Raw genomic sequence first — 15,920 nt, 5'->3', positions numbered from 1 at the left:
GAAGAATACAAGGGTTAAACGGCAAAACAAGCATTTAGCCTGCCGGAAATAAAGAAGAAGAAGAAGAAGAAGCAAAACAAGCATGGCAGGAAACATCAGTCACACTGCGCTAGCTAAACTCCAGTCGTTAAATGGATTATTTGCGATATATAAAAAGCAAGGACCGACATCTGCAGACGTGTTAAATTCACTCAAAGAAGCTTTACTCAAGGGTAACGAAAGGAGCAGCAGCAACAGGAAGAAGTTCCCTGTTTGTTAGAGGCTGACAGTGAAATGTTTTTGTCACTCGTCTTTCAGAAGCAGGTGTCCAGAACCCGAACCCGCGCAAGAGGAAGAAGCAGAGCCTGAAGATGGGACACGGGGGGACGCTGGACAGCGCCGCCAGTGGGGTCTTAGGTAGGAGTTAGCATCCACACAAGTCAGCGTGACACTGCTGTCTCTTCTGTGGATGTAATTAAAGGAAAGCTCCATCTAAACGAAGTATTAGCTGTAACTTTATCTGAGCAGGGTTAGTTTTAAAGTTGGCATTAGTGTGACGTTATGTCAAAGACACAAGAACACACATGTATTAACAACTGCCCAGATGTCCAATTTATTTCCATGTGTACTTCCGTTCATTTTAAGATGATCCATTTATTAAAAAAAAGAATATCATCTAGGCTACGAGAGTTTCTGCATCACCCATCTTATGGAAGAAACCTGTGGAGGACTAATAAAGGATTATCTTATTTTATTCTTTCATTTAGTAGTACTCTGTGGATACATTCTCATTCTTTATTAGTCAAATAGAATATTTAATTCCATTTTTACTATGTATGTAGGTTGAATTTTTCACTGTTGAAATCACTGCCTGTGATGTTGCAGGAATTTGCTAAAATCATTTAAGTTCATTTTGTCCTCATTAATGTACACACAGCACCCCATATTGACAGAAAAACAGCACAGAATTGTTGACATTTTTGCAGATGTATTACAAAAGAAAAAGTGAAATCACATGGTCCTAAGTATTCAGAGCCTTTGCTGTGACACTCATATATTGAACTCAGGTGCGTCCATGTCTTCTGATCTTCCTTGAGATGGTTCTACACCTTCATTTGAGTCCAGCTGTGTTTGATGATACTGATTGGACTTGATTAGGAAAGACACACACCTGTCTATATAAGACCTTAGAGCTCACAGTGCATGTTGGAGCCAATAAGAATCATGAGGTCAAAGGAACTGCCTGAAGAGCTCACAGACAGAATTGTGGCAACGCACAGATCTGGCCAAGGTTACACATTAAATATTTCTGCTGCACTTAAGGTTCCTAAGAGAAGGTTGGTAATTGGTTATATAGTAGCGCTTCCTGATAGCTAAAAGCTCATCCTCCCATTCTACTTTTATGAGTTCTATTTACTACAAATAAAGCTGCACTCTGAGATCGGAGTGTTCTATTAGGAACATACGGTACTATCAGGTCCTGCAAGTGTAATGGAGCTAGTCCATGTAAAACCTTGTAGGTAAGAAGAAGGATTTTGAAGTTTATTCTTGAGTCCACTGGGAGCCAGTGAAGAGACGCTAGAACAGGAGAGATATGATCCATTTGGCTGATTCCTGTCAGAACTCTTGCTGCTGTGTTCTGGATCAGCTGCAGGCTGTTAATGGAGTAATGTGGACATCCTGATAATAGTGAGTTGCAGTAGTCCAGTCTAGAAGTAACAAAACCATGGATGAGCTTTTCAGCATCACTCTGAGAGAGGATGCTCTGATCTTAGCAATATTACAGAAGTGAAAGAAGGCGGCCTTAGAGATCTGTTTAATATGAGAGATAAACAACATGTCCTGATCGAAGATAACTCCGAGGTTCCTCACAGTCGTACTGGAGGCCAAAGTAATGCCATCCAGAGAGAATGTTATCAGATAATATAGTTCTGAGATGACCTCAGTTTTGTCCGAGTTTAACAGTAAAAAATTGGAGGTCATCCAGTCCTTTATGTCCTTTAGACATGCCTGTAGTCTAACAGTTCTGTTTCTCAGCACCTGGGTATTTTCAGCATAACAATGAAAGTTCATGCCGTGCTTCTGAATGATATTCCCTAGAGGGAGCATGTAGAGGGTGAACGGGATCGGTCCGAGCACTGAACCCTGTGAAACACCGTGAAACATCATTAACATGACTGGAGTCAGATAAATATGATTTAAACCAGCACAGTGCTGTTCCTGTAATCCTAATCTCATGGTCTAATCTGTGTAGTAAGATGCTGTGATCTATGGTGTCAAAGGCAGCACTGAGATCCAGTAGAACAGTACAGAGACGAGTCCACCGTCCGATGCCATGAGGAGGTCATTGGTGACTTTAAGCAGTGCTGTTTCTGTGGTGTGGTGGGCTCTGAATCCAGACTGGAAAGCATCAAGCAGACTGTTCCTATGAGGTGGTCATTTAGCTGACTTACAACCACTCTTTCAAGTATCTTAGAAATAAGGGTGAGGTTGGAGATCAGTCTGTAGTTTCTTAAGATGTCCGGGTCCAGTGAAGGTTTTTTAAGTGTAGGAATGATCAGAGACAGGTTGATCTGTCCTAATATGGAGTCTCCTATCATATGGAGTCTAAAAGACATTTAGTAGGTTTAGACTTACTGATGCTGGTGGTCAGCTCGGGGAGGTCTAAGGGCAGGAAGTAGCCCAGAGGTAGATTAGAAATACTCATCAGGTATAACAGACCTTGTTAACTTGTACTCTCACTTCGTGGTACACCACTCTGCTCTTATCATCCAATTGACAAATGGATCTAAACACACCAACATGCTCACAGTGACAGTTCTTGCAGGATAATGGGAATCTCATCATTTTGAATGGCCAAAAAACAGTGTAACAGATTTAGTGACCTGATAAGGGTGGTTGCCAGGCTGTGATGAATGAATATTCATGTTGTCTTTGTTTCTTCCAGTTGTTGGTGTTGGGAATGGTACAAAAACACTGAGCACATTATTGACTGGTTCAAAGGTAAGATTGTCACGCTGTTCACGAAAAGAGCTATGGGTGCTAATTGTAGAGCCACAGTCTCATAGAATGACTGTGACACCAATATAAGGTGCAACAAAGATATCAGTAGTATCAGTGTGTCTACTGATCTTTGTTGTGGTCTCCAATGGATATTGCTGGATATTTCATGTTACTGTTGGAAAATGTATACACTATTGCTTATAATTCTTCTATCTGTTTTATGCCATTATACAAACCAATTAAGACATGCCTGTGCGTCTTGTTTGTCAGAAATACATTGCTGTGGGGGAGCTGGGAAAAGCAACAGACACCCTTGATGCTACTGGCAGTGTGATACTTGAGAAAGATTTTGGTAAAAACTGAAGTGCATGTTACATTGTTTTACATTTACTATCTGTCCCATATACAGCAGCAGTGCCCTGTTAATTTAAGCCAGTGTTTCTGATGGGACGTTCAGTCTTTCTTCTCTGTCTCATCCTACAGAACACATAACCAGGCTAGACATGGAGGAAAAGCTTAAAGTGTTCACTGGAAACATCATGCAAGTGCCCCCACTGTAAGTAAGACTCCATATTGAAATGTTTATGCAAGTGAAGCTTAACTGTTCAGGGGTTTTCTATGCAAATCAAAATGTGTTATTATGAGATGAGAAATGGAAACACATTGGCTTGGCCTCAGATTAGATCTGTCCAGTTTTTTTCTCTTGCCTGACATTCATTTTCTCCACTACCTGTTCATGGCTATTTACAGACAGGTAGATTTTTCATTGTAGGAAGAACAAGTGCTGCTGTTCCTATTAACCACAGTTTACTTGTATTCAAATATGGCAGTTAGCCTGAATTATTAATACAAATGTTTGGACGCTTCTTTTATTATTTTCTAAGTATTTTAATTGTTAAAGTTTATAATGAAAATGGCCAAGAATGAAATATAAATTATATGCATGATATTATTGTGAAGACATTGGTATCAGATATTAGATGGCCAATAAAATGATGATGATAAAATGGCAGATACAGTGACTGAAACAACAGAAATTAATGGCAGAGTTGCTTTTCGCTCATACAATTTCAGTATTGATCACATGTTTATAGGGTTACGTTTTTAGCCAATTTTTTTGGACATCTGCATATCATGTCAGCAAAACTTCAATTTTGTGCATACCTAGAATAAAAATCCAGTCCACATTCACAGTCAAAGTAAGTCTATCTAGTTTTAGTTTCACTGTTCTTGGTGCTGGTTCTTTTCAAATAAAACTGTTTTGTATGACCTCTTCAATCTTAGCTACTCAGCGCTGAAAAAAGATGGACAGCGTCTGTCTGTCCTTCTGAAGAAAGGTCACAAGGTGGAGGCCAAACCAGCCAGGCCCGTCACTGTGTACAACCTGACACTGCAGGAGTTCAAACCTCCTTTCTTCACTCTGGGTTAGCACACATTGCATCCGGCAATATTTCGTTCTTCCTCTATACTGACTTCATTAAAATTGCTTATTGAACATCACTTCCTGCTGTAAGCTGAATTACAAACAAGATGAAAAGCTTTATTTGTGTAACAGATATTGAGTGTGGTGGTGGATTTTATGTCAGAAGCCTCGTTGATGACCTGGGAAAAGGTAAGAGGTTTCACAATTTGAGTAAGGTGTGACATCATAGCATGAGAATAACCAGTGTTTGTGTGCTGCAGCTCTGTCATCATGCGCTCATGTAAAGGATCTGGTCAGAACAAAACAGGGTCCCTTCACCCTGGAGGAGCACGCCTTACACGAAGAGCAATGGACACTAGAACAAATCCTGCAGTCACTGCAGCCCTGCTCAGAGGCTGAGCAGAAGGTGGCACCAAAATCACCAGAAGCTGTCACCTCTGCACCAGGACCAGAGTGAATGGAAAATGCTGAAGCAGTGATTAACTTCAATTACCTGCTTGACTTTGGTAAAGAAAATATCAGGTCCAATTTTGTCAAGTTCTTCAGGTGTGTTTTTAAGATAAGAGTTAAAATTCACACCACAGTCAAAATCATTGTTATTTTGAAACTCTCCTGTCTTAAGTCCATGGACCTGTGGCTTCTGCCTCATCTGCAGTTACAGGTAATACAGGTATTTGGAATCTACATCCCCAATTTCACCCTCTACCCTGCCCCACATCATATCTGCCTTCAGTGTTTGTGCTGAACAGGGCCTATGGAAAGCAGTTTTGAGCTGTTTTTTGGGGGTTTTTTTGTAATAAGTAATAACCTGTAGGGCACAACTAATACATTTGTTCAGTATTTATCAGTGAAATAAATATCAGTGGAAATGATGGACATTGTTTCTTTTGTGTAATCATCTGTATCTTTGACAAAGATTACAAACTGATAAATAACTAACTAAATTAACTGATACAATCAGAATCAGAAATACTTTACTAATTCCAGGGGGAAATTGCTTGCATTCCAGGTGCTCCATGCATCATTAGAAACAGGTTAGAAATATAAAGTAAGGTAAAATAATAGGTAAGAATAGAATAAAAATTAAAAAAACCTAAATAAAATTCTAAACGATAATAAACATTCAAGTTATAACCAAGCAAGTCAAAACTGGTAGTCATATATAATACAACTTATACTATGTGCATGCTATCTTACAGTGTCTACAATAGGTCCAATATGGATATAATTAACAAGACAGTGTGTTAGATCAGTTTGTCTGATCTCAGAGGGAGGAGTTGTACAGTTTGATGGCCACAGATAGAAATGACCTCCTGTGGCACTCAGTGGTGCTTTTAGGAGGGATCAGTCTGGCACTGAAAGTACTCCTGCACCTCAGCAGCACGTGGTGGAGAGGATGGAAGCTGTTCTCCAGGATCCCCTGCAGTTTAGACGGCATCCTTCTGTCCGACATTGCTGTCAAGGAGTCCAGCTCCACCCCCACAACATCACCAGCCCTTCTGATCAGTTTATTGAGTCTGTTTGTGTCTGCTGCTTTCAGTCTGCTGCCCCAGCACACGACAGCAAACAAAATGGCACTGGCAACTACAGACTCATAAAACATCCTCAGCATGGTCTGACAGATGTTAAAGGACCGGAGCCTCCTCAGAAAATAGAGGTGGCTCTGGCCCTTCTTGTAGAGGGATTCAGTGTTCTTAGTCCAAAACAGCTTGACAGCTGCGATCCATTGTGACCCTGTAGATGGAGGGGGACATTTATTTTGGAGAATAAAGAAATACTTTCAGGCACTATAATCACAATGGTTTCCATCAATCTTGCTGCTATTGGTGTGTTATTAAACAGGCTTTTAGAAGTATTACATAAATATGGTAAACTGTATATTTGTGGTTCCAGAGATTAAGAATAATTGCAGTTCTTCGTACACAGATTAGGAAAAAAGCTAAAGCTGTGTGTGCATGTGTGCTGATCTATTAGCACCACTTTCTGGATCTTTCTTGAATGGAGAGGATCACTACATCCTTTGGATCTTTGCAACTTGTTGTTCCAGAGAAATATACACTTTAAGCATTATACACATTTTGTGCAGTCCACAATATTCATATCTTATATATATCTTAAGTACTGAATTGACCCGTATGATCCAATCTTTTCCTTGATACAGGCTGATGTCCTCTATTGCTTATTGTCATTCCTGTCACTTTTTTTCATTTTGTAACTTAATTATATTTTTAGTTCATTCTAGAATGATAAACACCATCCACACTCAGTTCTTCAGTGTATGTAGTGTGGTTTACACATACTCTGAATAATTTTACAGTTGTGTCGTCGTGTGAGTGATATTCCCTGCTGTGCTCAGCATTTTTCACAGTGGACCATCATAGGAAATCACAGGTGTGTTAATAATGACTTTTTCCACATGTAAACCAGATGAAAAATAAACATGTAGGCCTACAGCTGATTTGCTTTTTCCATACTCTCCTTACACAATACACCTGCTGAGAAGAAGGTCTCTGTGTGTCAAGATTGAGACTCTCATTAATGTTATAAATCCTGACTTAAATATGTGGGTTTATGGATTTGTTTATTTATTTGCTTTATACTAAATGAACCTCTGGTGAAGGGTAGACTACCAAGTGCCATGCTGGAAGTGATGATATGAGCAGTCTGGAGGTGCAACAAAGCTATGAGCAGAATGAAGGAGCTGTCACCTGCTCACATGATATCTGAAATAACTGTTCAAACCTCAGCTTATTTATTGAAGATTATGATGATGATTTGTTTAATAAAAATATAAACACTGCCTACTTTTGAGAAGACGTCTAGTTCTACCTACTATTTCTACTATATTATTATAATTATTATTAGGAATGTTGATTTTTTTTGTGTATTATGGAGACTTGTGATCTTCACACTTAACCAAGACTCGTAGCTTGAGTTCAGGTAGCTGGTTGCTATAATTTGGACAGTTTGGACAATCAGTGAGACAGAAGCTCTATCAAAGTTCTTTGAACTGTTAATGGCAGATATATGGCGCCAGCTGCCAGGGAGCGCCACTGAGAAGTTATCAGTCGTTTTTGGACAGGAGTCTGACGCCAGGGGAAGCTGCTGGGATCAATGAGCTGCAATGATTGTCTCAATCCAAATATTAGCAGTTTGGTGATTCCTTTCATGTCTTCAAGGCTGCTCACATCCCTGTTTGCTCTCGGAGTCCACTTTATCTAAATTACAGCCGTTAGAAAGTTGGCAGGCAGCGTCGCGCTGTAAAGACGCATCAGAATATCGAACCATTGCATTCTATTAGTGAAAAGGTTTATTGGTGAAAAGCTATAGGCTTCCTCCTAAGACCGAAGCGTGACTTGTGCCTGCAGGGCGCCATTAATGATCTCACATGGCGATAAAATACCTGGATGACTATAACACGTGCAGCTGGGGCCTTTTTAGAGGCAGAGATGCGGCTTTCCTGTCCGTGCTGTAACTCTGAAACAGAGAAGTTACCGGTTATTGTTTAACATATTGCGGAAATCTGTTGAGCGAATAAACACCCACTAAGTGAGCCGTTAAAGAGATTTGCATTCATAGACATTATCATGTGCAATATCACCCGAGCCACTCTAACAGATGGATTTCACAAGAAAACTCATGTAAATTGCGTGGATAGCATGCAAGGTGACAAGGTGCAAGGTGGCTGTTTAGTTAGTCAAAGACCTGTATGACGCACGTTAGGCCCCTGCGTAAAACCTGGACGTGCGATAATAGAATTCAGGGCCCGGGAGTTTCTTTTCCACAGCTGAAGCTATTCATGCGGGATTTTTAGAAATACTTTAACAGCCCTTAAACATGTATTAAGGTTTTTTCAAAGCACAAAGGCAGAAGAAAACTGAATTTTATTTTTACCTTATTGTAAATCAAAAGTAATTCAGGTCACAACAAAGTGTTAAACTTCTCCCCAGCTCAGTTTCTCAGACATTGATGTAATGTAACAAAAAAAAATGAAAACATGTTTTGTTTTCTATTTACCCGATGGTTGGCGGGGAGAACCAATTCTCTTTAAATACATTTATCTCTTCTCTCCTGTCATCTGATCTCTGTCTAGCTCGTTTGGAGCTGCGCGTAAGCCAATCAGAAACTGCCGCCGGCCACCTGCAGGAAGTTAGCCGTCCACTTATCTCCACCCTCCTTCGCCTGTAGCCAGATAACAACCCCAACAGTTGGATTAAGTGCCAGCCAGTCACCACCGCAACCTGATGGACACCAAAACACTCTAACGGTCTCCTCCGCAGCCCAGAAAGTTTACTCTGTTTGCTGTGAGTGTCACACTGAGGTCAGCGCTGGAAGTTATGCTAGATATTTAGTAGTATGTAAAAAGTTATTGTAAGATATTGTCGATAAAGAGGAAGGCTGTAGGGAGAGACGGGAGGGACCCAGGTTTCCGTTAATTCAGTTCCAGCGCGCCGCGGCCGCACACGGCACCATGAGCGTTCCGCTTTACGCACCGACCCCAATTCAACCGGCTCACCCGACTCCCTTCTACATCGAGGACATTTTAGGGAGGACTGCCACCACCAGCTCCTCTCCAACCTCTTCCTCCTCCTCCACTTCTTCATCTTCCTCTTGCTCCACTCCGGTCATCCCCTTACCGACTCTCCCGTCACCCAACTCCTCCTTTACAAGTCTGATCTCGCCGTACCGGACACCGATTTATGAGCCCACGCCGATCCACCCGGCACTGTCTCACCACGCCACTTTGACAGCGACGTACGCCTCCGCCGGTGCGTTCTCCAGCTCCATCTACCCGTTCCACCACCAGCACCACCGCTCCATGGGGGAGTACGCACAGGCGCTGCTGAGGCACGACCCTCTTGGTGAGTTGATTTAACTTGTGTGCGTATTTGTTTGGATACATTTAGTGTTGTGCTGTAGTCTTACTTCTATCTAGTTATATACTCCCAAAGACCGCATGAAGTCATGGTTCTTCTGTCCGTGTGCGTAGATTTTCCGTTAACCTCAGCCTCTCTGCTGTTTTGGCCTTATGGCCTTAACAGTTTCTTTTACGCTTCTAGTCAGCAAACAAACAAAAAATAATTTCATGTATCAAGTTCATGTTTCGCATGCTGCATTGTTATTATGTGTTATTTATATGAGATGGTTTTCCTATTATCCTCCTTGTGTTTTTATTTGACGGCAAAACGTATGTGAAGGCTTGGATGATGTGGCAGTAAAAACACTTTTTACTCTTCTTCTTGAAGGCTTTTCTGTCTACAAGCTTCGTTTCAGTGCCAACGAAACCATTTTTGCATAAGTATCACGCTTGGTCATGCATATCGAACTCAAGGTCTACAGTTGCGTTTATCCATCACAAACAGTTTCCAGGTTATACGACATAACGTGATCATATACAAGTCCTCGGCATTATACTGTCTGTCTACTGGTTTTTTTCTGCGTGATGCCTGACCATGCACCTATGAGTCACATTGTTATTGTGACAGACATAGTTGGAGCCACAATCGCAGCAGTCCTGTCTATTCAGTGTGCTGCTATTGGAGCTGGGGGGGGGGGGGGGGGGGGGGGGGGTACACGGCAACCTTGACTCGTTTTCCTGACTCCTATTGTTCTGAAACATCAGAAGAGCAAGTCAGCCAGTAACTAAAACATAACTGGGTTCTTAATCACTTTGTGTGTGTGTGGCACCAGATCCTTCCTTCATACAACTTTACGCGCATCCATCAGCGTTCAGATATGTGAAGTGATTTTTTTAGTAGATGCATAAACCAGTTTTAGTAAATGTTCCACACAAGGCATAAATAATTTCACCTTGGTACAGTGATACAGCTGTGTGAAACGTCTAAAACATCATACAGACTAAACACGCGGAAGAATTTGATTGGTTTAGAAGTTCTGATGACTGTGGTTGGATTAAAGGACCATGATGTACATTGTAACAAGCGGGCCTCCTGATTTTGTGTTGTGTTGCTGAACAAGCCGGGCCTTTTTCCGTTCATAGCGGAAGCCATGAGCCTGTCGATAGGAGTAAATCTGGTTTCAGAAGCTGTTAAATGTTTTCCTGTCTCACCCCGGCCAGCCGCTTCCTCGGGAGCCCGCTGCACGCTGCTGATTATTTTATCGACATCCTCAATACAGACATATTCAGGAAACACTCGGCCTCTGATAGCCCGGGATCCGTTTTTCACATATTGTTGCACTTCCTCTGCCGGGGCCGCGAGGATGTGGCTGACTTTCTTTATGGTTGGTGGCGAGAAGAAAATAAAGCAAAGAGCGCGCGCATCAGGTCTTATGGGAAAATATAACGCTTCTTTTAAACATGTTAAAAAACCTGTGCAAAGTGGATGAAAACGAACAAAGGACTCTATATATCACTTCTTCCTTAACAATAAAATAATCTCAAAATAATCCCAATCTGTTTACAATTCAGAGACATAACATATTCAACTTCTGATTTTAGTTTTTTAAATTATGACTTTATTAATTAGGAGGTTAAACACAGTGTTAAAAGAAATAGAAACAAAACTGTTTCAGTACTGAGATTATTACCAGTGCCATTGTATGTCTGGAGCCTCTTTTGTATTGGATTATTTCAGATTTGTTTTATATTCTAGGTCATCTTTAATTGTGTGTATTATCACGTGCAAAACTGTATTCCTATTTGTATGATTGTTTATTGTGACTTGGGCTAACATTCTGCATTGCATTAAACGTAGTCGCTGTAATATTTTTGGACGAGCCTCATGAGACTGGATTAGCTAACTTCCTCTGGAGCTGCAGCAATAAGAAGGTCTTTAACAGCAGTTTCGGTCGCAGCACATTTCTATGGCTGCTGTCAGTGAGAGCAGAGGAAAAGAGCGTCTGTGTTGATGCCACCGTCTATAATCACACCACAAAGCAGGAAGCACATGAAGCGGATATTTGGCCATAGTTTTCACTCTGTCACGACCTTCCTGAAAAGCGTGCAGCAGGCCGCGGGTTGCTATTGTTTGTTCCAGGCCATTAACCGGAGAGGAAAGCGGACACGACAAAAACAATCTGATTACACACTGAGGGGCCTCTTCAATAAATCTCCACATTTGTTATGTGAACAACATGCGCAACACGGAGCAATTCATTTTCTTCCAATAGGCCTGTGAATTGTTCTGAATAATTAAACGAACACTCTGAAGTTAAAGGCAGAGGATATCTACTTAGCAGCAACTGCCACAGTATTTTGCCAAACCAGAATGTCAGAGTGTTTCCTCTCTGTGTACAGGGAAGCCTCTGCTGTGGACGCCCTTCATCCAGCGGCCTATTCACAAACGAAAGGGCGGCCAGGTCCGCTTCTCCAACGACCAGACCATCGAGCTGGAGAAGAAGTTTGAGACACAGAAATACCTGTCACCGCCGGAGAGGAAACGGCTGGCCAAGATGCTGCAGCTCAGTGAGAGACAGGTGAGCGCCCGACTGATGAGAACCAAGCTGTTCTGTACACTCAGTTCTGTTATTGTGTCTGTAACAGTGATCAGCCAAAGATTAAATCAACGTGGATGATTCCTTTATGTATTATGCTGCATCTGTTTTAATGAGGTTTCAATTTAACTTGGATTTATATTCAATTAAACTCCTTTTCCTTTTCTTTATGTGTCTATAAAACATGTTGACTGTTAAAGGTGCTATAAAAAATAAAATTCATTAAAATCTTTTTAATGCTTTACATTAGGCTACATAACAGCCATTATGAGAGGTTAGATAGATTTAATCAATCACCGATTAAAAAAGTATTAGATTCAATAGATAGACCACAATTCAGAAGGAAAATGTGGTATTGCCCACAGGCTACACTTTTTTCACTGTTTTTCAGATGGCGCATTTCCCTTTGTGCACTTTACGCAGTGAAAGTAGGCTAACAGTCCTACAGTCAGCTCTCACACTGCCAATCTAAAATAAAATAAAACTCTTTTTTTTCAGGTTAAAACCTGGTTCCAAAACAGACGGGCTAAATGGCGAAGGCTAAAACAGGTGCGTTCGCTGTCACATTTCAAAATCATACTTTTTCTTTAAATGACTCGTCTTATTCACGTTTCCTCCTTTTCAACAGGAGAACCCTCAGGGGGCTAAGAGGGAGGTGGAGGGCGAAGGGTCGGCCGGGAGGAATAATAAAGGAGACCAAATGACGGAGCCGGCAGCGGCTGGGATGGAGCAGAGACAGACCTCCGAGCAGGGGCTGCTGGGCCACTCTGTGAGCTCCATATCCTCGCGGCAGCCCCACGCAGAGCTGGACTCTGACGTGTCGGACGATACAGACCAGGAGCTGGACATAGAGGACGACGTGTTCACAGGCACCCATCAGTTCTAAAAGGCAAGAGATCCACTGGGAGCTGAATGATGGACTCCACCGACACAGTGACTTCAGTCTCCTGCAGTATCAAGGTCCCCGCCAAAGCCAGGTTGATGTGGACTGCTAAATTCGACAGACCACCTGTCACAAGGACTGTCTTTGGACTTGTGTATATAATGCATATACTCTGCTGTACTTGTGCTGACTGTGACAGTGTGAAGATCACTGTAAATGAGCAGTTCCTCTGTACTGTAACATGTATCGTTTTGGATGGTAAACGCTCTGTAGGCCTTTGTCTGAAATGTGGTATTACATTAGATAATCATGTTTGGTGATAACTAATAAACTATTTTGTTATACAAAAAATGCAGTTTAATCTATATAAAAATAAAATTCTGCTTTAAATGTGAAAGCTCATTCACATTTCTGCAAGAAATGACAATAAGTTATTTCAAATAATCAGAAAAACATATCGAAAACAAATAAAATCCTCTCAGCCCTAAAGTAAGCTTATATAAAATACAAATGTTACTGGATATCCAAAATATGCATTTATTTTTTATATCTAATTCCGTCATAAACGATCTTAAATATGTAATTAATTTTTAGCAAAAAAAAGAAGAAAAAAAAAAGAAAATTAAAGCTGCAAGCAGCATTGCGGGCCCTCGCGGACCTTGCGATCCGTGGGGTCATCGCAGTCTTCTCTCCTATGCTCGCGTCTCCTATACTCTCCTGTGCTATGCTCTCCTCCTCTCATTTCCACAGATATACAACAAACACATGTTTACAACCAAACTTTCCTGCTACCAGTAGGTGGCGCTATGACCGTATCATCCTATTAGCATATACATCTGTTTAGACTCGGCTCCATGGCAGTACTGTAAGATTTTGTCCACATTGCATAAAGTATATGGGTAGTACTGCATAAAACACAGCGAGTTCCTTTGTAATGGCGAATGGTCAACTTTGAGGCCACTCCCCCGCCACACGGTAATACTTTTGAAAGAGTTTTGGAATGCGTCTATTCCCTATGGTGTCCTGAGTGGACACAGTGAATTTCAGCTCAATTGCATGAAGTTTGTGATGCGTGAAAAGTTTTGAAGCAGGGTCACAAATAGGCAAAAAATGGCCACAAAAGTCAAAATGGCGGACTTCCTGTTGGGTTTGGAGGGGGGGTCCAAGAGACTTTTTTGTGCGTCTTGGGGTGATACACATGTGTGCCAATTTTCATGATCCTGTGTCAAACTGGCCAGCGGGGCTACGCGTTAGGGCAAAAAATACAGGGAGTTCATTTGTAATGGCGAATGGTCAACTTTGAGGCCACGCCCCCACCACACCTTCAGACTTTTGAAAGAGTTTTGGAATGCGTCTATTCCCTATGGTGTCCTGAGTGGACACAGTGATTTTCAGCTTGATTGGATGAAGTATGCGAGGCGTGAAAAGTTTTGCAGCAGGGTCACAAATCGCCAAAAATTAACAGAAATTTCAAAATGGCGGACTTCCTGTTGAGTTTGGAGGGGGGGTCCAAGAGACTTTTTTGTGCATCATGGGGTGATACACACGTGTGCCAATTTTCATGACCCTACTGAAAACAGGCCACAGGGGCAGGCAGAAAAACCTATGAAAACACAACATTTTGTGTAGCCAGTAGGTGGCGCTCTGTCAAAGCCTCAATATTGTTGTATAGATGTGTTTAGGGTCAGACTCTGATCATACATGTGACATTTCGTACAGATCGGACAGAAAACGAAGAAGTTATAGAGACTTCCTGTTTCCTCTGAAATGGTCAAACTTTGAGGCCACGCCCCGGCCACACCGTCAGACTTTTGTAAGAGTTTTGGAATGCGTCTATTCCCTATGGTGTCCTGAGTGGACACGGCGACTTTCAGCTCAATCCGATAAACTATGCGAGGCGTGAAAAGTTTTGCAGCAGGGTCACACATTGCCAAAAATGGCCACAAAAGGTAAAATGGCGGGCTTCCTGTTGGGTTTGGAGGGGGGGTCCAAGAGACTTTTTTGTGCGTCTTGAGGTGATACACATGTGTGCCAATTTTCATAATCCTGTGCCAAACTGGCCAGAGGGGCTACGCGTTGGGGGCGCTATAGAGTCATTTTCCTATGTGCGTTTCAAACGTCAGCAAATTTCAAAATTTTTCCGGCGAATGAATTTTTCTACCAAGTTTGGTGAGTTTTTGGGCATGTTAAGGCCTCCAAAAATGCGATCTAAGGGGGGGAAAGAAAAAAAAAAAAAAAAAAAATAATAATCCTAAGGGTTTCAATAGGGCTCTTGCACCATTCGGTGCTCGGGCCCTAAAAATCAACTGAACAATGAACCCATATAACAACGCATGTCATGTTTTAGACATGTTTCTGGAGGCTGCCACATTTACTACGTTACAGTGTGCAAATCAGAGCCGGAAAGTGCTGGGTTTGTAAACTCATACTAAAGTAGACCTACCAGTAAAAGGTGATTATGATGAGTGAGCACAATCACATAACCTAAAACAGCCATGTATGTTTTAATTGTTTTGTTTCGTGCACAGTGCACACCACCAATTTAAAACTCACAAATCAACTAGTGCCAAAGAACACGACTCCACAAAATGTATGATTTGTGGGACCGTTGATGTGCGCGAAATAACACACTATTTTACGTACTGGGATGAAATATTACTAAATATAGGCTATTTGTAACCTTTTAAACAATTCGTGTGCTCCCCAAGACAAGACGCCTTATCAATATATTTATATATTTGTTTGTTTATTTGTTTTTGCTCCCATGCCTGATTTTACCCTATAATGCATAATATATGTAGGCTAATATAAGCATTGTTTTATATATTTCTTTCATATCAGGTTGATATTTAACATTGTGCAGCATTTCAAATTTTACTCACATAAAAATAGGCTTCAACCTTTTTTCAGCAATCGATCAATCCATGCACAGTCCATGCTCTTCTTTTTATTACTGACAAATTCAAGTTCAGTATTTTAACGCGGGTCTCATTTGAACTATTCTTTTACAGAAGAGGACAAAAATGTCTCAAAATATTTCCCAAGTGCAGTTTGATATATCAAAGAAATGTCTTTTTATTTATTTATTTTTTTTTACCACATATTTCCATCAAGGAAGCTTAATAATATTCATTTGCACATAGTTACAAACCAGAAAGTAGCAGGGTCAATATTATG

The 15,920-nt window shown here is 41.3% G+C and overlaps 2 protein-coding genes across 3 annotated transcripts; both read left to right on the top strand.

The window, feature by feature from the left end:
* The first annotated feature begins 18 nt into the window (after positions 1-18).
* trub1 (TruB pseudouridine (psi) synthase family member 1) lies at positions 19-5,281 on the top strand. 2 transcript variants are annotated; one of them, XM_028430960.1, is made up of 8 exons: positions 19-212; positions 301-396; positions 2,927-2,982; positions 3,253-3,334; positions 3,466-3,538; positions 4,267-4,406; positions 4,538-4,594; positions 4,666-5,281. In XM_028430960.1, exons 1-8 carry the CDS (start codon positions 83-85, stop codon positions 4,860-4,862), a joined length of 831 nt encoding a protein of 276 aa, XP_028286761.1. In that variant the 5' UTR covers positions 19-82; the 3' UTR covers positions 4,863-5,281. The 2 variants fall into 2 exon arrangements, with proteins under 2 accessions (XP_028286761.1, XP_028286760.1); XM_028430959.1 differs by having other exon boundaries at positions 29-212; positions 298-396.
* Positions 5,282-8,616: 3,335 nt separating this feature from the next.
* hhex (hematopoietically expressed homeobox) lies at positions 8,617-13,039 on the top strand. Its single transcript, XM_028431150.1, has 4 exons — positions 8,617-9,267; positions 11,664-11,842; positions 12,359-12,409; positions 12,489-13,039. Exons 1-4 carry the CDS (start codon positions 8,877-8,879, stop codon positions 12,744-12,746), a joined length of 879 nt encoding a protein of 292 aa, XP_028286951.1. The 5' UTR covers positions 8,617-8,876; the 3' UTR covers positions 12,747-13,039.
* Positions 13,040-15,920: the final 2,881 nt, after the last annotated feature.

Source organism: Parambassis ranga, chromosome 19, assembly GCF_900634625.1.
Source record: "Parambassis ranga chromosome 19, fParRan2.1, whole genome shotgun sequence".
NCBI classification, from domain to species: domain Eukaryota; kingdom Metazoa; phylum Chordata; class Actinopteri; family Ambassidae; genus Parambassis; species Parambassis ranga.
Note: the sequence above shows the minus strand (reverse complement) of the source record. Positions and strands in the feature narration are given on the sequence as shown.

Bases quoted from the DNA above. Each gene is read 5' to 3' on its own strand.
- hhex (XM_028431150.1), top strand. From the start codon at position 8,877: ATGAGCGTTCCGCTTTACGCACCGACCCCAATTCAACCGGCTCACCCG. The intron at 11,843-12,358 runs GTGAGCGCCCGA...CTTTTTTTTCAG, and splicing joins TGCAGCTCAGTGAGAGACAG to GTTAAAACCTGGTTCCAAAA. The intron at 12,410-12,488 runs GTGCGTTCGCTG...CCTTTTCAACAG, and splicing joins AATGGCGAAGGCTAAAACAG to GAGAACCCTCAGGGGGCTAA.
- trub1 (XM_028430959.1), top strand. From the start codon at position 83: ATGGCAGGAAACATCAGTCACACTGCGCTAGCTAAACTCCAGTCGTTA. The intron at 2,983-3,252 runs GTAAGATTGTCA...CTTGTTTGTCAG, and splicing joins CATTATTGACTGGTTCAAAG to AAATACATTGCTGTGGGGGA. The intron at 3,335-3,465 runs GTAAAAACTGAA...CTCATCCTACAG, and splicing joins GATACTTGAGAAAGATTTTG to AACACATAACCAGGCTAGAC.